The sequence below is a fragment of the Hypomesus nipponensis genome, chromosome 27 (assembly GCF_054491055.1).
Source record: "Hypomesus nipponensis isolate SF chromosome 27, ASM5449105v1, whole genome shotgun sequence".
In the NCBI taxonomy this organism is placed as follows: Eukaryota; Metazoa; Chordata; class Actinopteri; order Osmeriformes; family Osmeridae; genus Hypomesus; species Hypomesus nipponensis.
Genome location: NC_140387.1, coordinates 6691212 through 6708851, shown reverse-complemented (window position 1 = coordinate 6708851; position 17640 = coordinate 6691212). Strand labels below are relative to the sequence as shown.

Below are 17640 nucleotides of genomic sequence, written 5' to 3'. Positions count from 1 at the left end.
ACTAATTGGTGTAGGAAGAGATTCTATTTCCTACTTCAAATGTTTCCATGGCAACACATCTTATTTTACAACTTCGACTATTGATTACCTGCATGGCATGGTTATAATCCCAGTTGTAATCCTAGTTTGTTTGGATGTAAAGAAAAAGTATTTGTTAATGCTGAATATCAGAGGTCATCTTGTATCTGTGAATGTATTCCTTATTATCAGACTCTTAGCCCTAGTAGAAGAGTTGGACCACAGTCTCTAGGCAATATTACTCTGAGATGTTTGCCGAGTATAAAACGGTATCCATGACAACGGAGTAAGGAAGAAAGTGTACTTTACAGTAGAGGCAACCTCTGCGACTCCTTATTGTACCCAAGCTTTCTCATCTCCTAAAGATAAGGAGATGCTTGCTATGTTTATAACTATATCGCTAGCCATGAATCTGCCAAACCAGAGTGACTTTCAAAAAACACTCTGGAGTTAAGATCAATGAAGATCATCTTTCCTAAGTAGGCTACAATGACGTTTAAAAAATGGAAAGTCTGAAATGCTTGATTTACGCTGCACGAGGTCTTCTGTAGCCTTAGTCCACGAGAATGCAATGCAACTTGGCATTGCAAATATTACAACCTTTGCTTTAAGGAGCAAACTGGTTGAATGAGATCAGGCAAAGTACAGTGATGGCAGTGATGGTTCGCGCAGTTACAATGAGCACCTGTTGAATATGAAAAAACGAAACAAGCGAAGGCTGAGAAAACACGGCACTAGGACCCTGTTACACAATCCACACTCTTCGCCACGGTTGAACAAATGTGTTCACGTACAAGTCACAGCCATCCTCTTCACAGAGAAGCGAAGCAACATGCAGATACAATTGATTGCAAGGTAGGTTTAAGTATTTATACAATGTGAATGTATCTTTTTTATACGAACCGTATAAAGGCTAGTATATTCCAGTGAAACGTTTTGGAGACAATTTAACATTTCGGTCTGCTTTTCCAAGGCTGTAAAGAGATGCCTGGACGAACTGGAGAAATGGGCTAACGTTAGCAGACGCCTGCCAAGAAGATTTGAGGTTTCCGTGTTATTATGTAAGTATCAATGATCTGATGACAGGTTGTTCAATGTTCGTTACTAGTATTCCAGGGTGCATCGTTGTCTTATTGGCACGTCTACATTTCCGTCATCACCGGCTACCCAACGCAGACGGTGTGAGTCATACTGTAACCTGCTTCAGAACGAGCTAACGTTAGCAGATACTGCTGATTCAGAATCTTCTCGTTTTTAGACAGTAGGCTACTGCATTATTTATGAGCCGTAAATGTTTGTTAATTCAATTATATTCTGTAAATAAGACAAAGTAATTACTAATCCTACTTTCCAGCTGATGTAGTGTTCACATCATCAGTAAAATGTTGGTACTGAATGCATTCTATGTCATTAGTACCCAATCAGTTTTCTCTCACACAGCAAAGACTACACAGTTTCCAGAAATCCTAGTGTAAGTCTACAGTTAGAACTAAATGGAGTAGTAATGAATGTATTTTCCTGTATTACTGTGGCAGGATCATGTCCCAAGAGCTGTTAGGGGTTTCATTGCCTCCATTTTTCATTTGAACACACTGACTCTTGACTCAACCAAAGGGCGTCGTGTTGGTTTAAGATTACCAAAGTTGGATGATTCTATCCAGAATAATGTGATGTGGTTTTTGTTATAGTCTACGGGTCCACCAAAGATGAGCCCATTCAAGACCAACTGGATGCCTTTTTAAGGTTTGTTTGTTTCTTGGTTCTGAAACATACAGCCAGCTTACCGCTTAAACTTGAGTCGTTGATCTTCTAGATGACTTGACAAGGTCCGTGTCGGTAATTAGCTGAGGTGTCGTCCGTCCGTCGTCCGCCCCCCCCCCCCGCTGAGATGTGCTGAAAGTGTGTGTGTGGAGGGGGGGGGGGCAGTGCTAGAAATATGGACAGGGATGGGCTGGGGATGTGCTGTGTGTGGTGGGGCTGGGGGTGAGGGTGAGGGTGAGGGAGGGGGGGACTCACACCAGGGGTGTGGAGGCTCAGGGGAGTGCCAGCTGCTGAGGAAGTGTTCTCCATGGAGGTCTGTGCGTCCAACTGCAGGCTAGGGGCAGGCTGGCTCACCACACGCTCCCCCAGGAAGCCTCACCTCGTCGTGGGGAGCGACACAGGGGGGGATGTCCCTGGTTCTCCCCTTGACACCCGGGCGGGCTTATTGATCCACAGCAGGCTCCCGTTCTCTCAGGAGGTAGAGACATCGGATAGGCGCGGAGGCTGACGCGTGTTCGGGTCGGCTCGACTAGGGTTGCAGAAGTCTTGTCGGAGAAGCAAGTGTGATTATGCCACGGGTTACGCGCTCGCTGTTTGAGGGCTTCTAATGAATATCGAGGAGAAGGTTGTCACAATCAATTAGCCTCGATTGTTTTATCTAAGACGCTCTGGAGGGTTTAGACCGTGCTTTAGAGAGTGCGTACAATTCCTCTACTCGTCTTTTATCGGGATGACTATCAATCTAGAGGACTTTTGGAAGATGAATCTGCTACACAGCAGACTCCATCTTCCGCTTGTGGTGAAGTCATCACAAATGAAGATATAGGCTACTTAGAATGAGGTGTTTCTAGAATGCTCCGACCACAATGTTGTGTTCTCAGTCGACATGCCGTATCTCCAGCAGGAAAAGGGGGACTCTTAAGAGATGGAGACAGATGAACTAATTGCAGGCTTTGAATAATTGATGCGACGGCGATGCTCACAAATGCCAAAGACCCTCTGTGCACCGGGGCGGCATGAGCACAACAGCAGATATCAACTCTCGAACGCATTTTTACCTCCCACAATCGAATTTTGTTCCTTGCTTACTTTATCACGACGACACGTTTCGTACTTCTTCCTCTTCGGTTGACTACGGAGCGCGTCTGTCCAATGCCATTTCTGGGGAACCTGCTATGGACGTTGACGGCGGACTGTACCTTTATGGTCTACAATTATATACGAGGGGGGTTTTAGGGAGTTTTCTGGTTTACGACATCTCAGGCGGTTCCCCACCACTCCTCAGAAGTGGTCTGGCTCGGCAGTCTCGCTCATTCAGACAAAGACCTCTCCAGTCTCTAAGGAGTGCTTCATCTACAATTGATGTGCAAATGTGCAGGGAGAGAGTCACTGTGTGTGTGTTTTCCTTAGAGAGAGATATCAGTTGTCTTGGTCAAGCTTACATGCACAGGGCTATGAAATAGCGGAGGATCCACCGTGGCCGAGGAAAATACCCTCTTTCCCAGATTTATGTTGTTCATTTTATTTAGGACAAATACAGGAAACACCTACTGCCATTTGCTGGCATTAGCCTGTAAATGTCATCCTTCAATCCTGAAATGACTGGGAATTGGAATCTGGCCTTTTGTCGGGAAGAATATTTCAATGTGTGTTTGCATAATCAGTGTAGATTTGAATGATTGTAAGGACTCCTCCATGGTCACAAACTTTTACGCGTTACAAATGAAGCGTTTATCGCAAACACAGCACGGCTGCGGAGAGCTTCTGTTTCGGTGTAAGACTTGACACAAGAAAGCCGCTTTCCACGAGGTACCACACCCGACCTCTCACAGCAGAGAGACAAGCCTAGTTGCCTGGTGACTGAGGCGAGAGAGGAGGAGAGAGTATATGGACATGTCTTTCCTTAAAGGGGAAAGGAGCTGGTCACAAGGCTGCCTCTGCCACAATCTCTCTCTCTCTCTCTCTCTCTCTCTCTCTCTCTCTCTCTCTCTCTCTCTCTCTCTCTCTCTCTCTCTCTCTCTCTCTCTCTCTCTCTCTCTCTCTCTCTCTCTCTCTCTCTCTCTCTCTCTCTCTCTCTCTCTCTCTCTCTCTCTCTCTCTCTCTGTTTCTCTCGCTATCTGTCTGTCTCTCTCTCTTTCTTTCTGTCGCTACCTGCCTGTCTCTCTCTGTCTCTTTCTCTCGCTATCTGTCTGTCTGTCTCTCTCTGTCTGTCTCTCTCTGTCTGTCTCTCTCTGTCTCTCTCTGTCTGTCTCTCTCTGTATCTCTTTCTCTCTCTCTGTCTGTCTCTGTCGGTCTGTCTCTCTCTGTATCTCTCTCTCTGTCTCTCTCTCTGTATCTCTCTCTCTGTCTATCTCTCTCTCTCTCTCTGTATGGTATACAGACATTTTCTTCCCTTGTTTGATCCAAACGGAAGCCAGAAGAAAGCCTTTTTCTCCTTCTTTGAAAGTCGATGTTCACATTTGTTGGCCTGTGTGTGCTGCTTGGAGGAGGAATTTCATTAGACGCGAATGATGTGTACACGCTGACGCTTCAACCCCCCACACACACACACACACACACATATTTGCTCCAATCTGTGTCCGGGTCATACTGACGTGCCTCGATTGTGTCTCAGCTGACTTAAACCAACGGCGTTGTCCCCCGTAATAGGTAAATAGGTGGACCAATTCTCTCTCTGAATTGGTTTGCATGTTCTTGTGCTCAACTGCATTTGCAGTGCAGATGTCATGGGTGAGACGGAAGAGGACCTCAACTTGGAGGTTGACTGACCCAGGACCTGTGATCCAAACAGGCGTCCACGTTGAAACTCGGGTTTGGATTTGAGTCGAAACAGACGAGTCCTCTCCTCCACACAGAAGCGCAGAAACCATGGGAACCTATAGCATGGAACGGCAAACAAGCCGACATTAACTCCTGCTCTGATCACAGTATGCTGCAGGCAAGGGCTCATGCATTTTTTAATTGGAGAGATATGGCCCCTTCATACCCCAACCCCCCCCCCCCCCCCCTCCCCTCTCTCTCTCCCTCTCTCCGCTCACATCATCTGTGGGTTTTCGGGGCCAGGGAATGTTCCGTGAGTGCTTCCATTTTCATTTGGCTCCCTTTGGAACAACTCTGACGGTATCTTTCATGCGGATCACATGAATAATACTGTTACAAGGTCTTCCTTTATAACTGCTAGGTCTAGTCTATTATTACTCATAAGTTCTGAGGGTTGCTGTGAGAAGTCATGTTCTGTGCACTTCCACAACACGGTTCCCAATGCTTAACTGGTTCGTAGCAAAACGTTCCAATTGACAGCAAAGCTGAACAGGTTTTCTCCGAGCTACAATCCGCAATCTTATTCATGACACGTTCCATTACATACTACCATAGTTCCCCAATTGTCTCGCCCCTAACAGTGGGCAAATTCTCTGTAAATGTAGATAGCTGCAATTCGAGAAAAAAAAAAGGCAAATATCCCGTTTTCGGTGAGCTCATACTTAGTATTTTGTTTTGCTAATCACATGCAGGATGTTGCAGCTGCGATGACCCGTATCACGGTTAAGCACCAAGACATTGAATCAGCTGCTTTAAGAGGCATTTAACAGTGTTTCTTATTGTTCCCCAGGAATGCATGCATGCGGCCATGTGCCTCTTCGCTAATGCGTGTAAACAATTTTTCTGCTTCCCTCACCAATAGCGTTTTAACGGTCCATCCTTGGCGAACCTTTTTTTAAATGGCAAATGACATCGCCAGCATGCCTAAGCAGGTCTTTTAATTGACGATGCCTGACTTCCAGATTAGTTTTTTCCGCCCTTCCCGAACTCCACAAGTTACGATCGACCTTAGGTGCTGTGGAGTAAGTCCAATGGCAATATCATATCGCTAGGACACGGGTCTTCATGTCGTTACCGTTGGGGAAAGAAGCAAAGATCAACACCGTCTTTGTGTCAAGGGGCGCCCAACACGCTGTTGGCTTCGAGGAAGTCGTGAGGCGTCACGTCGTACTGGCCTCCTGTTTCGTCCATCCTGCCTCTCGTGACTTTGTCAAGTCTTTCGCTCGTGACCTGACAAGTCCCTACCGCTCACAGTCACAAATTGATAACGGCAATAACATCTCCGTTACCAGTGGGGCTGGATTAAAGCAAAGCAGATTGTCAGGAAAGGGAGACCCAATGATCCCTCCCCCTTCTTCCTCTCGACAATCTGGACTGCTTGTTGCAGATGTGTGCTGGGCCAGCTACCGTACAAACCCCATACATTTTTAAACGTCTTTCTCGAGTTCACGGCGGAATTGTGGGAATTGGTTCCGCCCTGGCATACCGTCCTCGATGAGTGATTTGCCTCGTTCATTTTGTTTGTCGACGGGGCCGGCCGGCTCCCAAGACACCGAGTCACCTTTCCTCTTTGACATTCCTGCCACTGACTCGAGGGAGCCCGGTTCTGGTGTCCTCCTGGCCCCTCAAAACCTTGCCGGCGCTTGGAACCGCTCTTATCGATCGATGGCACAGTTCGAGGTGCAGCCTGGGACTGATGTATCTGGACATGTCTTGTCTGTAATTCTTGCCTGTGGCTTGGTGGCATTTCACGTTCTCGCCCCAAACAAAAGGCCACGGCGGTGAAACCGGCGATGTACTGGTCTGGACTCCTCATTCAAACTCTATTCAACGTCTGCTGTCTCGTTTCACGTACAGCCCTTCCTCCCACCCCTTAAGTGAAGGAAACGGGAACATTCAATTCTCTTTTCTCAGGGGGAAACGTTTAGAGATGGCACTTTTCCCAGTTGGCTGACAATTTCTTTTGGTATTTTTTAGGGGTCCTAATGTGTCGCTTTCGTACAATCCTGTCATTATACATTACTTTCTGTGACGTCTGCGGGCTGGAGTAGTCCTTTGCGCTGTGGAGCGGCTAACCGACGGAAGCGTGGCGCCCCCGATACCAAGCTGACAGCGTGCTGCTCTGCGTTCAGCCTCCGGCTGGTTTAGTACAGTAGGTAAAGGTTGTCACCTCTAATGGCTGCCTTAATGGCGTCTGAGGTCATTACCGTGGGTCTTGTTAGCCGGTGTCAGGAGACACTGTGACAGCGACAAAGAGCAATGCCAAAGAGGGCACTGGAGCGGAGCCTGAGGGCTGGAAATGGGTAGGGAGGAAGGGGGGGGGGGGGGAGAGAGAGGGAGGGAGGGAGGGAGAGTCATCCAGTGGCTCTGAGAACGGCCAGAGGAGAAGGAACATTCTAGACGGTCACTGGTTCAGTTGGGCGGTTCTATGGGTGGTTTTATACGGCGGGCTGTCGGACGAGGAGCCGGACGCCGACTGCACTGATGTTCAGTGGCCTGTAAAAATGCTGCTGCTGACGCCCACACACACACACAGCCTCATCTCCGGGTAGCAGTCCAAGCGGCAGTAACAGCCACCGTGTCACAGTCTCGGGTCAAGGCACCCAGCTGACAGGCCAATGAATGCCAGGACAGGGAGACAGCCCCTCCTTATCAACTGGAGCCAATCGAATCGACGGGAACCAGCGTGAGGGGTCATAAACTTCAAATCGTAGATGTTGTCTACCGCAGCTATTTTATTATAGACTGCAGATTCGCACACAAGTTCTGTTGTTTTAGGCGTGGGCTGCTGTAGACGTTGTGCATGACTTACTGAGCAGTGGAAACTTCCCCAAAACACCTATTTATGTCGTTTGGTTTTAAGGTTAGGGACAGTGTAGATAATAGGATATAGAGATAGAGAGAGAGTGCGCCACCGAGGAAAGCAAGAGAACAGAGAAACGCAGTGTATTTCCTCTTTTTCAGACACATCGGAGTCACCCAGATCCCATAAAATCCACTTCCTGAATGAGCATTTCTGCCGTTTTCCCAGGGAGCATGGTATCTCTCTCTCCTCCAAGATGACTGATAACCGCGCCCGCGTGCGTGTGCACGTGTGGGAAGGGGGGCGTGCGAAGGTCTGTTTATTCAAAATAAAGCTCCACTCGGCCCTTCCCTGTCCCTGTAGACCACACCCTCGTCAGTCAACACACACACAGAGAGAGAGACAGAGAGAGAGAGAGAGAGACGGAGGAGGAGAGACCGTCATCCGTAGGCTGCGTGACCTTAGTGGGTTTGCCTGCAGCCGACCAGAGGTGTGGCCTGTAACGTCTGTGGACTGAAGCTGGATGTTAGTCGGCTTGCTGGGCTTGCGTGTGAGCTGTTGTGTTGAAGGACTCTCTCTCCAGGGAAGAAACACCTACAGAGAACGGTAAGACTCGACCCCCCCCCCCACCACCATCCCCCCGTTTGGCCCGACCGCGTAGCGCAGTGTGACCCTCAGACTTGATTTTTTTTTTTTTTTTTTTTTTTTTTGCCGTCCGCTTTGTGCCGTTGAACTCGCGTAACCTGTTCTGAGAGAGTTGTGTCTGGCTGAGGACAGAAGAGAGGGTGGATGTTGGTGACGAGGGAACTGGTGTGAAGCTGAGATGTCAACCGGGGCCCAGTCACAGGAATGTGATAACACCCCTAGCTCTGCAAGTTGATAACTGCCTCGACTTCCTTCGATTACGCAACGCGGTTGCTCAACACTTGAAAGCACTAGGTAGTGCTGTGTTGCTTTGCACGCTATATGAACGAGGGAGGAGAGGCCATCGGGACGTTTGCTTTTCGCTTTGCTTCGACGGGAGCCTAAGCTGTATTCGACTCTTTCAGTTCTTGGTAATTTTCCGTGTTCCTTCTGCCTCAGAGGTTGTTTTTGAGTTGTGCTAATCAGTAAGGGGTGCCGCCAGATTTATTTCCTAGGTCCGGAAACCGCTGACAACCTCACCTCACTTGTCAACAAACCAAAGCCAACTCACTGGTGCCGTGTCGAAACCTACAGACGCCGGCGTATTTTTCTCCCGAAACTTTATTCGTAACACGCGGAGACGCGGTTCGAAAGACGTGTCCGTTTAACGAAATTGTGACGGGGTAACGAAGCCTCTGAACGCGAGTGGGCGACAAACGGGGACGGACGTGGGGGGGTGCGAGGGGACTGGGCTCCTCATATGGAAGGTCTTCCATCGCCGCCCCCCCCCCCACGCCTCGCTCGTCCCCGCGCCTTAACGGACGGAGCATGTGACGAGGCCGAGAAGGAGCTCGGCGGCTGCTCCTCGCGGCGCTTCACAGCGGAGGACAGAGAGGAACTTTGTTTTTGACCCACTTTACTGCCCGTAGCGGGTCGACAACCCCCCCCCTGCCAGCCCTGTGACAAGACAAACCATGGAAAAGTAGCACCCTTCACACACAGCCTCGACTGTCGGGTCCCTGCGGTTTATCTTTGTCCCCGATACCTGCCGCTTGTTCATTAAAAACACCATTGACTTGCAAATGATGTGGTTGTCCGGGGGGTAATTACAAAAAAAAAACAGCTACTGCTGTCTATCAGGGGCTGCTCCGCTCTTGTTTGTCAAGCGCAGCTTGCTAAGCAGAGGGTGAGATGTCCTTGTTTACTTGTTTTATATCACCTGGGATTTTTTTTTTTTTTTTGCACAACCCCTATCTGTGAGTTGTCTACACAGCGAGACAGGGGTCTTACTCTGCCTAGCTGCACGACCAGAAACTTCGACAACTTCAGCGACAACTTCGATGCGTAAAAATTGATCTTTAATTACGTGCTGTGTCATCGATCCAGTCAATACAAGCGTTTCCATGCACGCCCAATAGCACTCTGGCCTCATTGATGGAGCTGTTCTATAATGACACGGTGAACAAATGCAGGTTTGTTGGGTCAAAGATCCATTTAGTTCCTCTTATTATTTCCGGCACTTGAGATACAGAGGTTGGTAGAACGGCATTAACCTGAAGTCAATAGGGGCTTCACATTAGCTTGTGATCTGATAATAAAGAGAATATAATCAAATAATGACCTGCATTAAAACAAACAGCAACATACTTCTTAAGGGTTGGGCAGGGCAGGAGTAAACCTGTCTCCCTTTGCGTTTGATATAGTTGGGCAATATGTCGAGCAAATTCTTACTAACCCTGAATAATACACAGAAGTAGAACTGAGTCAAGCACCTCTGACCCCCCCCCCCCCCCCCTCCTCTCTTGCGAGGTCGGGGGGGAAGGTTCTTTCCTGTCCTCCCCCCTCTCCCCACTGGGCGTGAGTCGTTTCGACCGCCCAGGGCAGCTAACGGCTCGGCTAACCTTTGTGGCGGGCCAGGGCGGCTCCAGCTACAGATGTTAGGGAGGGAGGGAGGTAGGGAGGGAGAGGGAGAGAGGGGGAGAGGGGGAGAGGGAAAGGGAGCCACGCAGGGAGCCAGGTCACCTCACAGAAGGCCAAGTGACTCCTAAACATGCCTTTCCTCACGTACCCGAGGCTGCGAGCCGTCCTATGGTGTCGGCTCACGCGTTCAGACCAACCACCTGATGCGGGGATGGCCTTTAAAGGGTACTTTGCTCCGGTCGCCCCTAAAGGTTGTTGCTTGCAATTAAAATAACTCAATTGTTGCTTCCGAAGGGACCTAACTGATTTGATTGTGACTGGTCAGTGGTCAATATTCATTAGTGCCATTAGAGTCCACATTCTTAAAGGGGGAGAAAAAAAATATATAGATATTATTATTATTATTATTATTACTATATAGAATAATATATAAGTATAAACATAAATTGCTTTTATTGATGATTATTTATGTATTTATTTATCACATCTATATCTGTTTCTTTCACTTTGAGTTGACAAAGTTCAAACAACGTCCCCACATCGACGTTTCGACACTCGACCGCAAAGCTTTGGCCGAACGACGCGTCGGTCTGTATGTCGAAGAAACCTTTCTTGTTCATCAGCGTGACCCACGCGTGTAGGGTCGCGGCGACACTTGGACACACAATAGCATGCATGGAGTGTCAACCGTAGAAACTTGTACTCCAAATGTCCCCGTCCTTCGTCTCTCCTACCAAGGAAGCTGGGAGCCATGCGCATGGAGAACATGCAAATTCCACACGGAAAGGACCGGAAGAAAGCCTGCCTGAACACCAAACGGTGCCCCTCGCAGGCATGGATTCGAGGACCTTCTTTGCCGTGAGGCAAGAGCGCAAGCACTGTGCCCCCAGGCCACCTGAAACGCAGCACTCTGAAAGCCATAAACATTCAGTCATTCTCAACAAGCGGTACATCAAGCTCTACCCTCGGTAGTTCTGCCGCGGCTCTGATGGGTAACCTGTGGATCACCCTTCAGGTGACTTGAGCGTGTGCGTGCGCTATCAAATTGAGTGGCGTTTAGTGGAAACGAGGAGAAGTATATAGAGGCACTCTGTGGCTGTAGGGAGGCAGACAGTGGCGCTCTGTTACCTTCCAGAAGCCCTCCTGAAGGGTTCCCTCGCCATCGAACGTCAGCACCATCTCTTCCCTGGACGTACGCGCTTAGGCCGCGGCTGCTTCGCGTCGTTCCACGGGCGACTTTTCTTATCCGCTCTGCCCGGCAGAAAACACTGCTTCTTCTGGTATCGGAGATCACAAAAGGAAATGCCTTGGAAAATCCAGAGGGTTTAGGGCCTCTGAATACAGCTTTTCTTTCATCTCATCGAAAACACTTTGATGCCTGTGTGACATACCGTTTCTCTCCTTTCCCCCACACACACACCCCCCCCTCCTCCTCTCCTCTCTTCCTCCCTCCTTTCCTCCCCCCTCCTCTCCTCTCCCTCTCCTCGTCTCCTCTCCTGTGCTCTCCTCTCGTCCTAAGTCATGCGTCTTTCATGAGCTTGAATGTTTAATCTCGTTGAGTATTTTATCATCACACGGGTTTGCCGTTATATAACAGGTTTTGCTGTTTTGCCCCCTTCGGAAGTACTGCTTCGCCAGTAGGACTCTCGTCACCCCCCCCCCCCCACGCTGAGTATTTCTGTAAGCAGAAATGCCAAATAAATGGGGAAAAATAGCCACTAGCTTAACTGTTTTGGTTGGCGGGACATCAGACGTTCAGTCAGAGATTTGACTTAAACGGTATGAAATAGCGTGAACGGCATTTCTCCCACACTGCCTCGGAGGGGAGATCTGTCTTCTCGTTCAGAACCCTGTCTGGAGTCACCTGACCCCCCCCCCCCCCTCGCCATCGACGATGTCCCAGAGGCGGCTGGGAGGCCTCGCAGCCCATGACTGTCCAATCACATCCTCAGGCCTTCCCGTCTCCCGACCAATGACGGCAGATCAATAGAGTTGACCCCTCCCTCAGGGCCTGTTTAGAACCATTAACCGAATGGCTAGGGGGATGCTGGGTACTAAGGAAGGTTGGTGTTCCTCCCTTTAAGCCCCCCCCCCCCCCAGCCCTGCAAACCTCGCTGAGCTACTCAAGAGAGTGAATTGGAGTCGCATGATCTCCTTGTCTAAATATAACACATTTGGCTCGAGGCGAACAAACGAGGCACACAATGACGCGGGGACCACCGATACACCCTTCTCCACCCGCGACGTTTGGTTTCCCCCGTTCCTGTTCCGATGGACTTTTTGACGGAGTTTGTCCATTCTCACCCTTTCCCCTCGCCGCGTGAACCGCCGCGGCGTGCATTCAGCGGTTCCCTCGCGGCCCCCACCGGGGGAGCCTTGCGTGGCTGTGCGCATGCTGAGAGAGAGGCGGGGCGAGGCGTGGTGTTTTCGGGAGCCGGTAGCCTGGGCACGCGGACAGAGCGCTCCCAGATCTCCGGTGAACCTCCTGATCGCTCATGTGGAGCCGAGGCGACGCATCATGTGCTGCCTCCGCTTAGGGAGCTCACACAGGAGAAACACACACACACACACACACAAATGCTTCCCTTACATGCAGTGCTCCCAGGCCCTTTCCCAGGAAGACCCAGTGGCACTGCTGACCTCTGCCATAATTATTTAAGGGGCCATACGAGCAAGAGTGGTCTGGTCTGCTGGATCGTCAAGTGACAGATTCACTCTTGTCCTCTCGACGGACGTTTTAATGTTGTCGTTGTTTTTTCTTCTTCTTGGCACCTAATATCTTCCACGCTGCATCTCGTAGAGGAATTGCGCTCGGGGACATTGCAGACACTGCGTGTCGTGATCAGCGCGTTTGAAGTCAATTGAATTCCTCGGCGCGTCTCGGAGCGCTGCCCTCTCACGCCACGGAAGCTGCCGGCGCGTCCCTCGTGATGTGTGAGAGCTTGTGCAGAGATCACACCCTCCACCGGAGTTAGGGTTGGGGGTGGGGGGTTTGCCACCATAACGTGGCCCCTCAATCACACGTGTCGGGGGCCGAACGGCCGCGCCCTATCGACCGCGTCGTCGTTCGAGGGTCGAGGTTGCGTCGGCGTTTTGGTGCGGCGGTGACAGCCTCGTAGTGACAGCCTCAGAGTGACGGCGGTGGCGTTTGTGTCTTGCAGGTTCAGCGCAGTCAGCACTATGACTGATGGGGACTATGATTACCTGATCAAGCTCCTGGCTCTGGGGGACTCTGGGGTGGGGAAGACCACCTTCCTGTACCGCTACACCGACAACAAGTTCAACCCCAAGTTCATCACCACAGTGGGAATCGACTTCAGGGAAAAGAGAGTGGTGAGTATGGCGTGGGGGGGCTGGGGGGGGTGGTGGTGGGTGGGGGGGGGGGGTTCTCCCGTTCGTGGGGATTTACCAGGCCTCTCCGGAAGTTTCTCTGGAGACGGAGAGAGTTATGCCCCTTCTCTGCTCCTCTAAGCCAGTCTCCTCCCTGGGTCGATCTGTGTCAGCCTGAGTTACAGTGCTATTCTGAGAAGAAGGAGCCGTAGGGGGGGGGGGGGGGGGGGGGATGGGGGGGTGATGGGAAGTTACATAAAAAAGGAGATGCATTAAGAGCTGGCGAGCTTTTGATTTCACTGCCTCGTTGTGACATACTTAGAAAATAAATAAAAAACCTAGTGTCAAGGGCAGTCTTGCTGATGCGTCACTAGGATTCAAACCCAAGCGACTTGGGATTGCCGTTGGCCTGTTTGTTAAGCATGAGATGCTGTGTTTAATCTGGAAATGTCACGACGGTAAGGGCTAGTGAGGAGGAGCAGCTGGTCACCTCAGTCAGTCTGACAGCAAGACCTGGACCAGTCTGTCAGCCAGTCAGACCAGCCCAAGACAGCCAGCCAGTCAGACCAGCCCAAGACAGCCATCCAGCCAGTCAGACCAGCCAAAGACAGCCATCCAGCCAGTCAGACCAGCCCAAGACAGCCAGCCAGCCAGTCAGACCAGCCCAAGACAGACAGACAGACAGTCAGACCAGCCCAAGACAGCCAGCCAGCCACACCAAGACAGCCAGCAAGACCAGACTTGATTTATGAAGACGCTCCACATCCCCCACAGATGACTACGTCTGGAACCACGTGCGAGGATTTGTGGCTCTCCGTGGATCTTAGTCAGGGGTTTCAAGAGCACCTGAGCGATGTAACACCAGGTTCAATGACCTCAGGCGATCTTTGGAGGGACAGAGGCAGGAACGTGTACTGTTCAACCGATGCGATTGATGTCACTGATCTGCCCGAGTCATTTATACGCTTCCAACCAGACGAAAGTGATGTATTGATTAATGTCACGTCCAATAGGCGCTACTTCATTGGGCTCGGAGTCGAGCCAGCACGTCCAGAGTTGCACTTGTGAGCCTTCGTCTCATGATACTGCAGTCTCCTTTTGGCTGAAGGGGAAGTCGACGCCCTCATTTGAAGTTTGCCTTATTATTGGTGCTTTCCTCGTAATCTTTTGGAATTTTGGCCACTTACCAAGACAGCTAGCCAACGGGCTTTCGCTTACCACGTAGAACATTTCGGTCAAACGATCCCTATGTTCCCATGCGGAGGTGCTATGCTGTGGTGGTTTGGAACCCGATTCATTACTTTCCATCACTCATTTGTAAAATCCTAGTGGCATTCATTAGGCATGGCAATAGTGTGCCGAGCACTTTGTCTATTGAAACGAGTGCTTGACACAGAAGATGGCATATTGCTCAATAGCTAAAGGTGCTAGACTAAAGGTGACTGATTTGATGGGCGTCATTTCGAAGTGTGGTTTTGGAAATGAATGACGTCATGTAAGAACGATATCTGCTCACGGGGCCATGTTCCCCTTCCTCCCATAACTTGCAAGCGCCTACTCTGTGGCCAACTCACAGCAGAATGTACTCCAACGCACCATTTTTAATGGCGCGCCAAACGTCAAATGCCCGAAGCGTTGCCCGTCTCACAGCCGTCCGAGGCGAGGGTCGAATCAAAATGCCCAAATCGGAATGGAACGAAGTGTTCCGTCCTGAGGAAGTGCTGATAATGATTGCAACCCAGAGGGGGGGGGGTGGGGAGGGGGCATGTCATGTGTCGCACCAAACCATTCTCCGTCACGCTTCATCAACCGGCATCTCTTCTTATCTAAGCATAGGAGTCGGCCGCTATGTCGCGGCGATGGCCGTCACAACGCCGTGCCGACACGCCAAGGACCAGCAGCCGCCGGCCGAAAACGAGGATCGTTTCCCCCTCGCGACCGCTGCCTTCAATTTTGACAGATAGTTAGCAGACCGCCTGTGGTGGGGTAGACCTATTCACTTACTGTTTGGCACCCGTCCCGGGCCTCGTTGTTCGACAGGCGTCGTGCGGCCGACGCACCCCGAGCGTGAGGGGAAACCTCGACAACTGTCATAACGTCGGGTTTTGACAAGGTCTCGCGGCGCGTGCATGCTTGTGAATGTTTGTGTGTGTTTTAGGTGTACACGGCATCCAGCCCCAATGGGACCACCACAGGGAAGACCTTCAAGGTCCATCTCCAGCTCTGGGACACAGCAGGACAGGAGAGGTAATGCACACTGGGTGGGCCCCCCTAACCCTAACCCTTCTCATCCACGACTGATACCGACAGCTGTCAAACACTGGGTTCAGAGAGGCCTCCGACGTGAGGAGAAACCAGGGAACTGGCTCGTACGCCAGCCCGAGATCGTTTAATGATGTCTTTGTTGACTAGCGTTGTCGCCGCGCGTGCAGATTAGCCCTGGAGATCTTTTTTGGAGGACATAAAACAAGGCTTTCACGGGGCGTGCTTTTTCTCACAACAAGAACACGGTTCTGATGACGTTATTCGCGGCTGGTTGCCGGAGTGACGTCTTTGCGGCGTTCACAGGGCCGACACCTTTCCTCGAGACCGAGGTGTGTTTCGGGAGATCAGCGAGAAACACCTTTTTGGAAACGGAGCCTCTTTGAGTCAAGCGCTCACGACTCCCATTCTCGTTCGCCTCCCCCCCGCTGAGACTTGACGTGAGAAACTGCTCGCTCCTGTGATTGGAGGCTGCCAATGGGTTTAGAAAAGCATGACTCATAGTGCGACGACTCGAGAAAAAAAAAAGAAAAGAAAAAAGGGCCTTGTTATGCAATATGTGTTATTTTCAGGCCCAGCGAAAACGGACGTATGTCAAAATGAAATGTAAGCTGTTGTATTTGAAAAACACATCTGAAGGAAGTTGCTCATGTACATATTTTGCGGAGGTGTTACATATGTTTCCCAGTCAGCTCTGGTTTGGTAGCTACAGCACGCAACAGCCTGGCAGGGTCTTTTGGCAGCAGCTGGATTCCAGACTCCCGACCGAACCCTCACGTAAGGTGTGTGTGTGTGTGATGCTTGTTGACCAGGTTCAGGAGCCTGACCACGGCCTTCTTCAGAGACGCCATGGGGTTCCTCCTCATGTTCGACCTCACCAGCCAGCAGAGCTTCCTGAACGTACGCAACTGGATGAGTACGTGGCCCGCCCGCCCGCCCGCCCTCCCCTCTCCTTCCCTCACCCCCTCCCTCCCACTCCCCTCCCACCCCTCCTGCTCTCATCTCCCCCTTCCTCCTCCCTTCTCATCTCCCGCCCCCCCCCCCCCCCCTCCTCTTTCTTCCCACACCCTCCATACCGCTCTTGTCCATCGACCTCAGGTCGTTATCCAGTCGGTGCATCGCTCTGTGGTGACGCACCACCGTATCCTAAGAGGAGATCTCTCTCCGCTCTCTGTTTTCAGGTCAGCTCCAGGCCAACGCCTACTGCGAGAACCCCGACATTGTGTTGGTGGGCAACAAAGCCGACCTGGCTGATCAGAGGGAAGTCCAGGAGAAGCAGGCCAAGGAGCTAGCCGACAAGTACGGGTGAGTCAACGCCTGGGACCGGCGCGTCTAGGGTTGCGAGCCGGATCCTTCCGCTTGAGCTGTTTCGAATGGCAGGAAGTCTGTGCTTGTCCCTTTAAGGGACGCGATCATCCACAGCACTATTCCGACTCCAGTCGATCGATATGCAAGTCTCACAGGCCGTCGTCGGGTCTCTGTGGTCGAGTAAATGTTATAGTCTTGCCCGCTCTGACGGTGTTGTCGGAGGGCTTTCAGGACTAGCTCTCTCTCTCTCTCGCTTTGTGTAATTGATGATCAATAGTAATAGAGAGCTGGACCGTCACCCTGTTGAGTGCTGCGCTGTACTCGTGTAGGCTTTGGGATTTTGTGTGTCACTCGTCTCGTCGATGATGTCCTCCGGAGATTACGGGTACTGCCGTTTAGCCACAAGGAAGAAGTGTTGTCGGGAAGGAGAAAAAAAAAACACAAAGCACAATCTGCTTTGGGGGGGGGGGGGGGGGGGGGGGGGTGGTGCGTTCCGTGACGGCGCTTACACGGACGAGCGTGCTGACCATGTGTGACTGTTCCCCTCCCCCTCCCCCTCCCCCCCCCCCCCCCCTCGTAGGATCCCCTACTTTGAGACGAGCGCGGCCACCGGCGCCGAGGTGGACAAGGCCGTCATCACGCTGCTCGACCTGGTGATGAAGCGCATGGAGCAGTGCGTCGACAAGCCCCCCGTGGAGCCCCAGAACGGGGCGGGGGCCACCAAGCTGGGGCCCGCCGAGCCCAGCGAGAAGAAGTGTGCATGCTAGGACCCCCCCCCCTCCCCCCCCCCGTTC

At 51.3% G+C, this 17640-nt stretch overlaps 1 protein-coding gene across 4 annotated transcripts; it reads left to right on the top strand.

Annotated features, from left to right (window-relative positions):
* Positions 1-81: 81 nt before the first annotated feature.
* Positions 82-17640, top strand: rab27b (RAB27B, member RAS oncogene family). Of its 4 annotated transcripts, XM_084694027.1 has the most exons (8): positions 82-873; positions 992-1079; positions 1707-1761; positions 13108-13279; positions 15435-15523; positions 16351-16454; positions 16720-16843; positions 17427-17640. In XM_084694027.1, exons 1-8 carry the CDS (start codon positions 799-801, stop codon positions 17611-17613), a joined length of 894 nt encoding a protein of 297 aa, XP_084550153.1. In that variant the 5' UTR covers positions 82-798; the 3' UTR covers positions 17614-17640. The 4 variants fall into 4 exon arrangements, with proteins under 4 accessions (XP_084550153.1, XP_084550155.1, XP_084550154.1 ...); XM_084694029.1 differs by lacking the exon at positions 1707-1761 and having other exon boundaries at positions 823-873; XM_084694028.1 differs by lacking the exons at positions 82-873; positions 1707-1761 and adding an exon at positions 7766-8008 and having other exon boundaries at positions 1004-1079.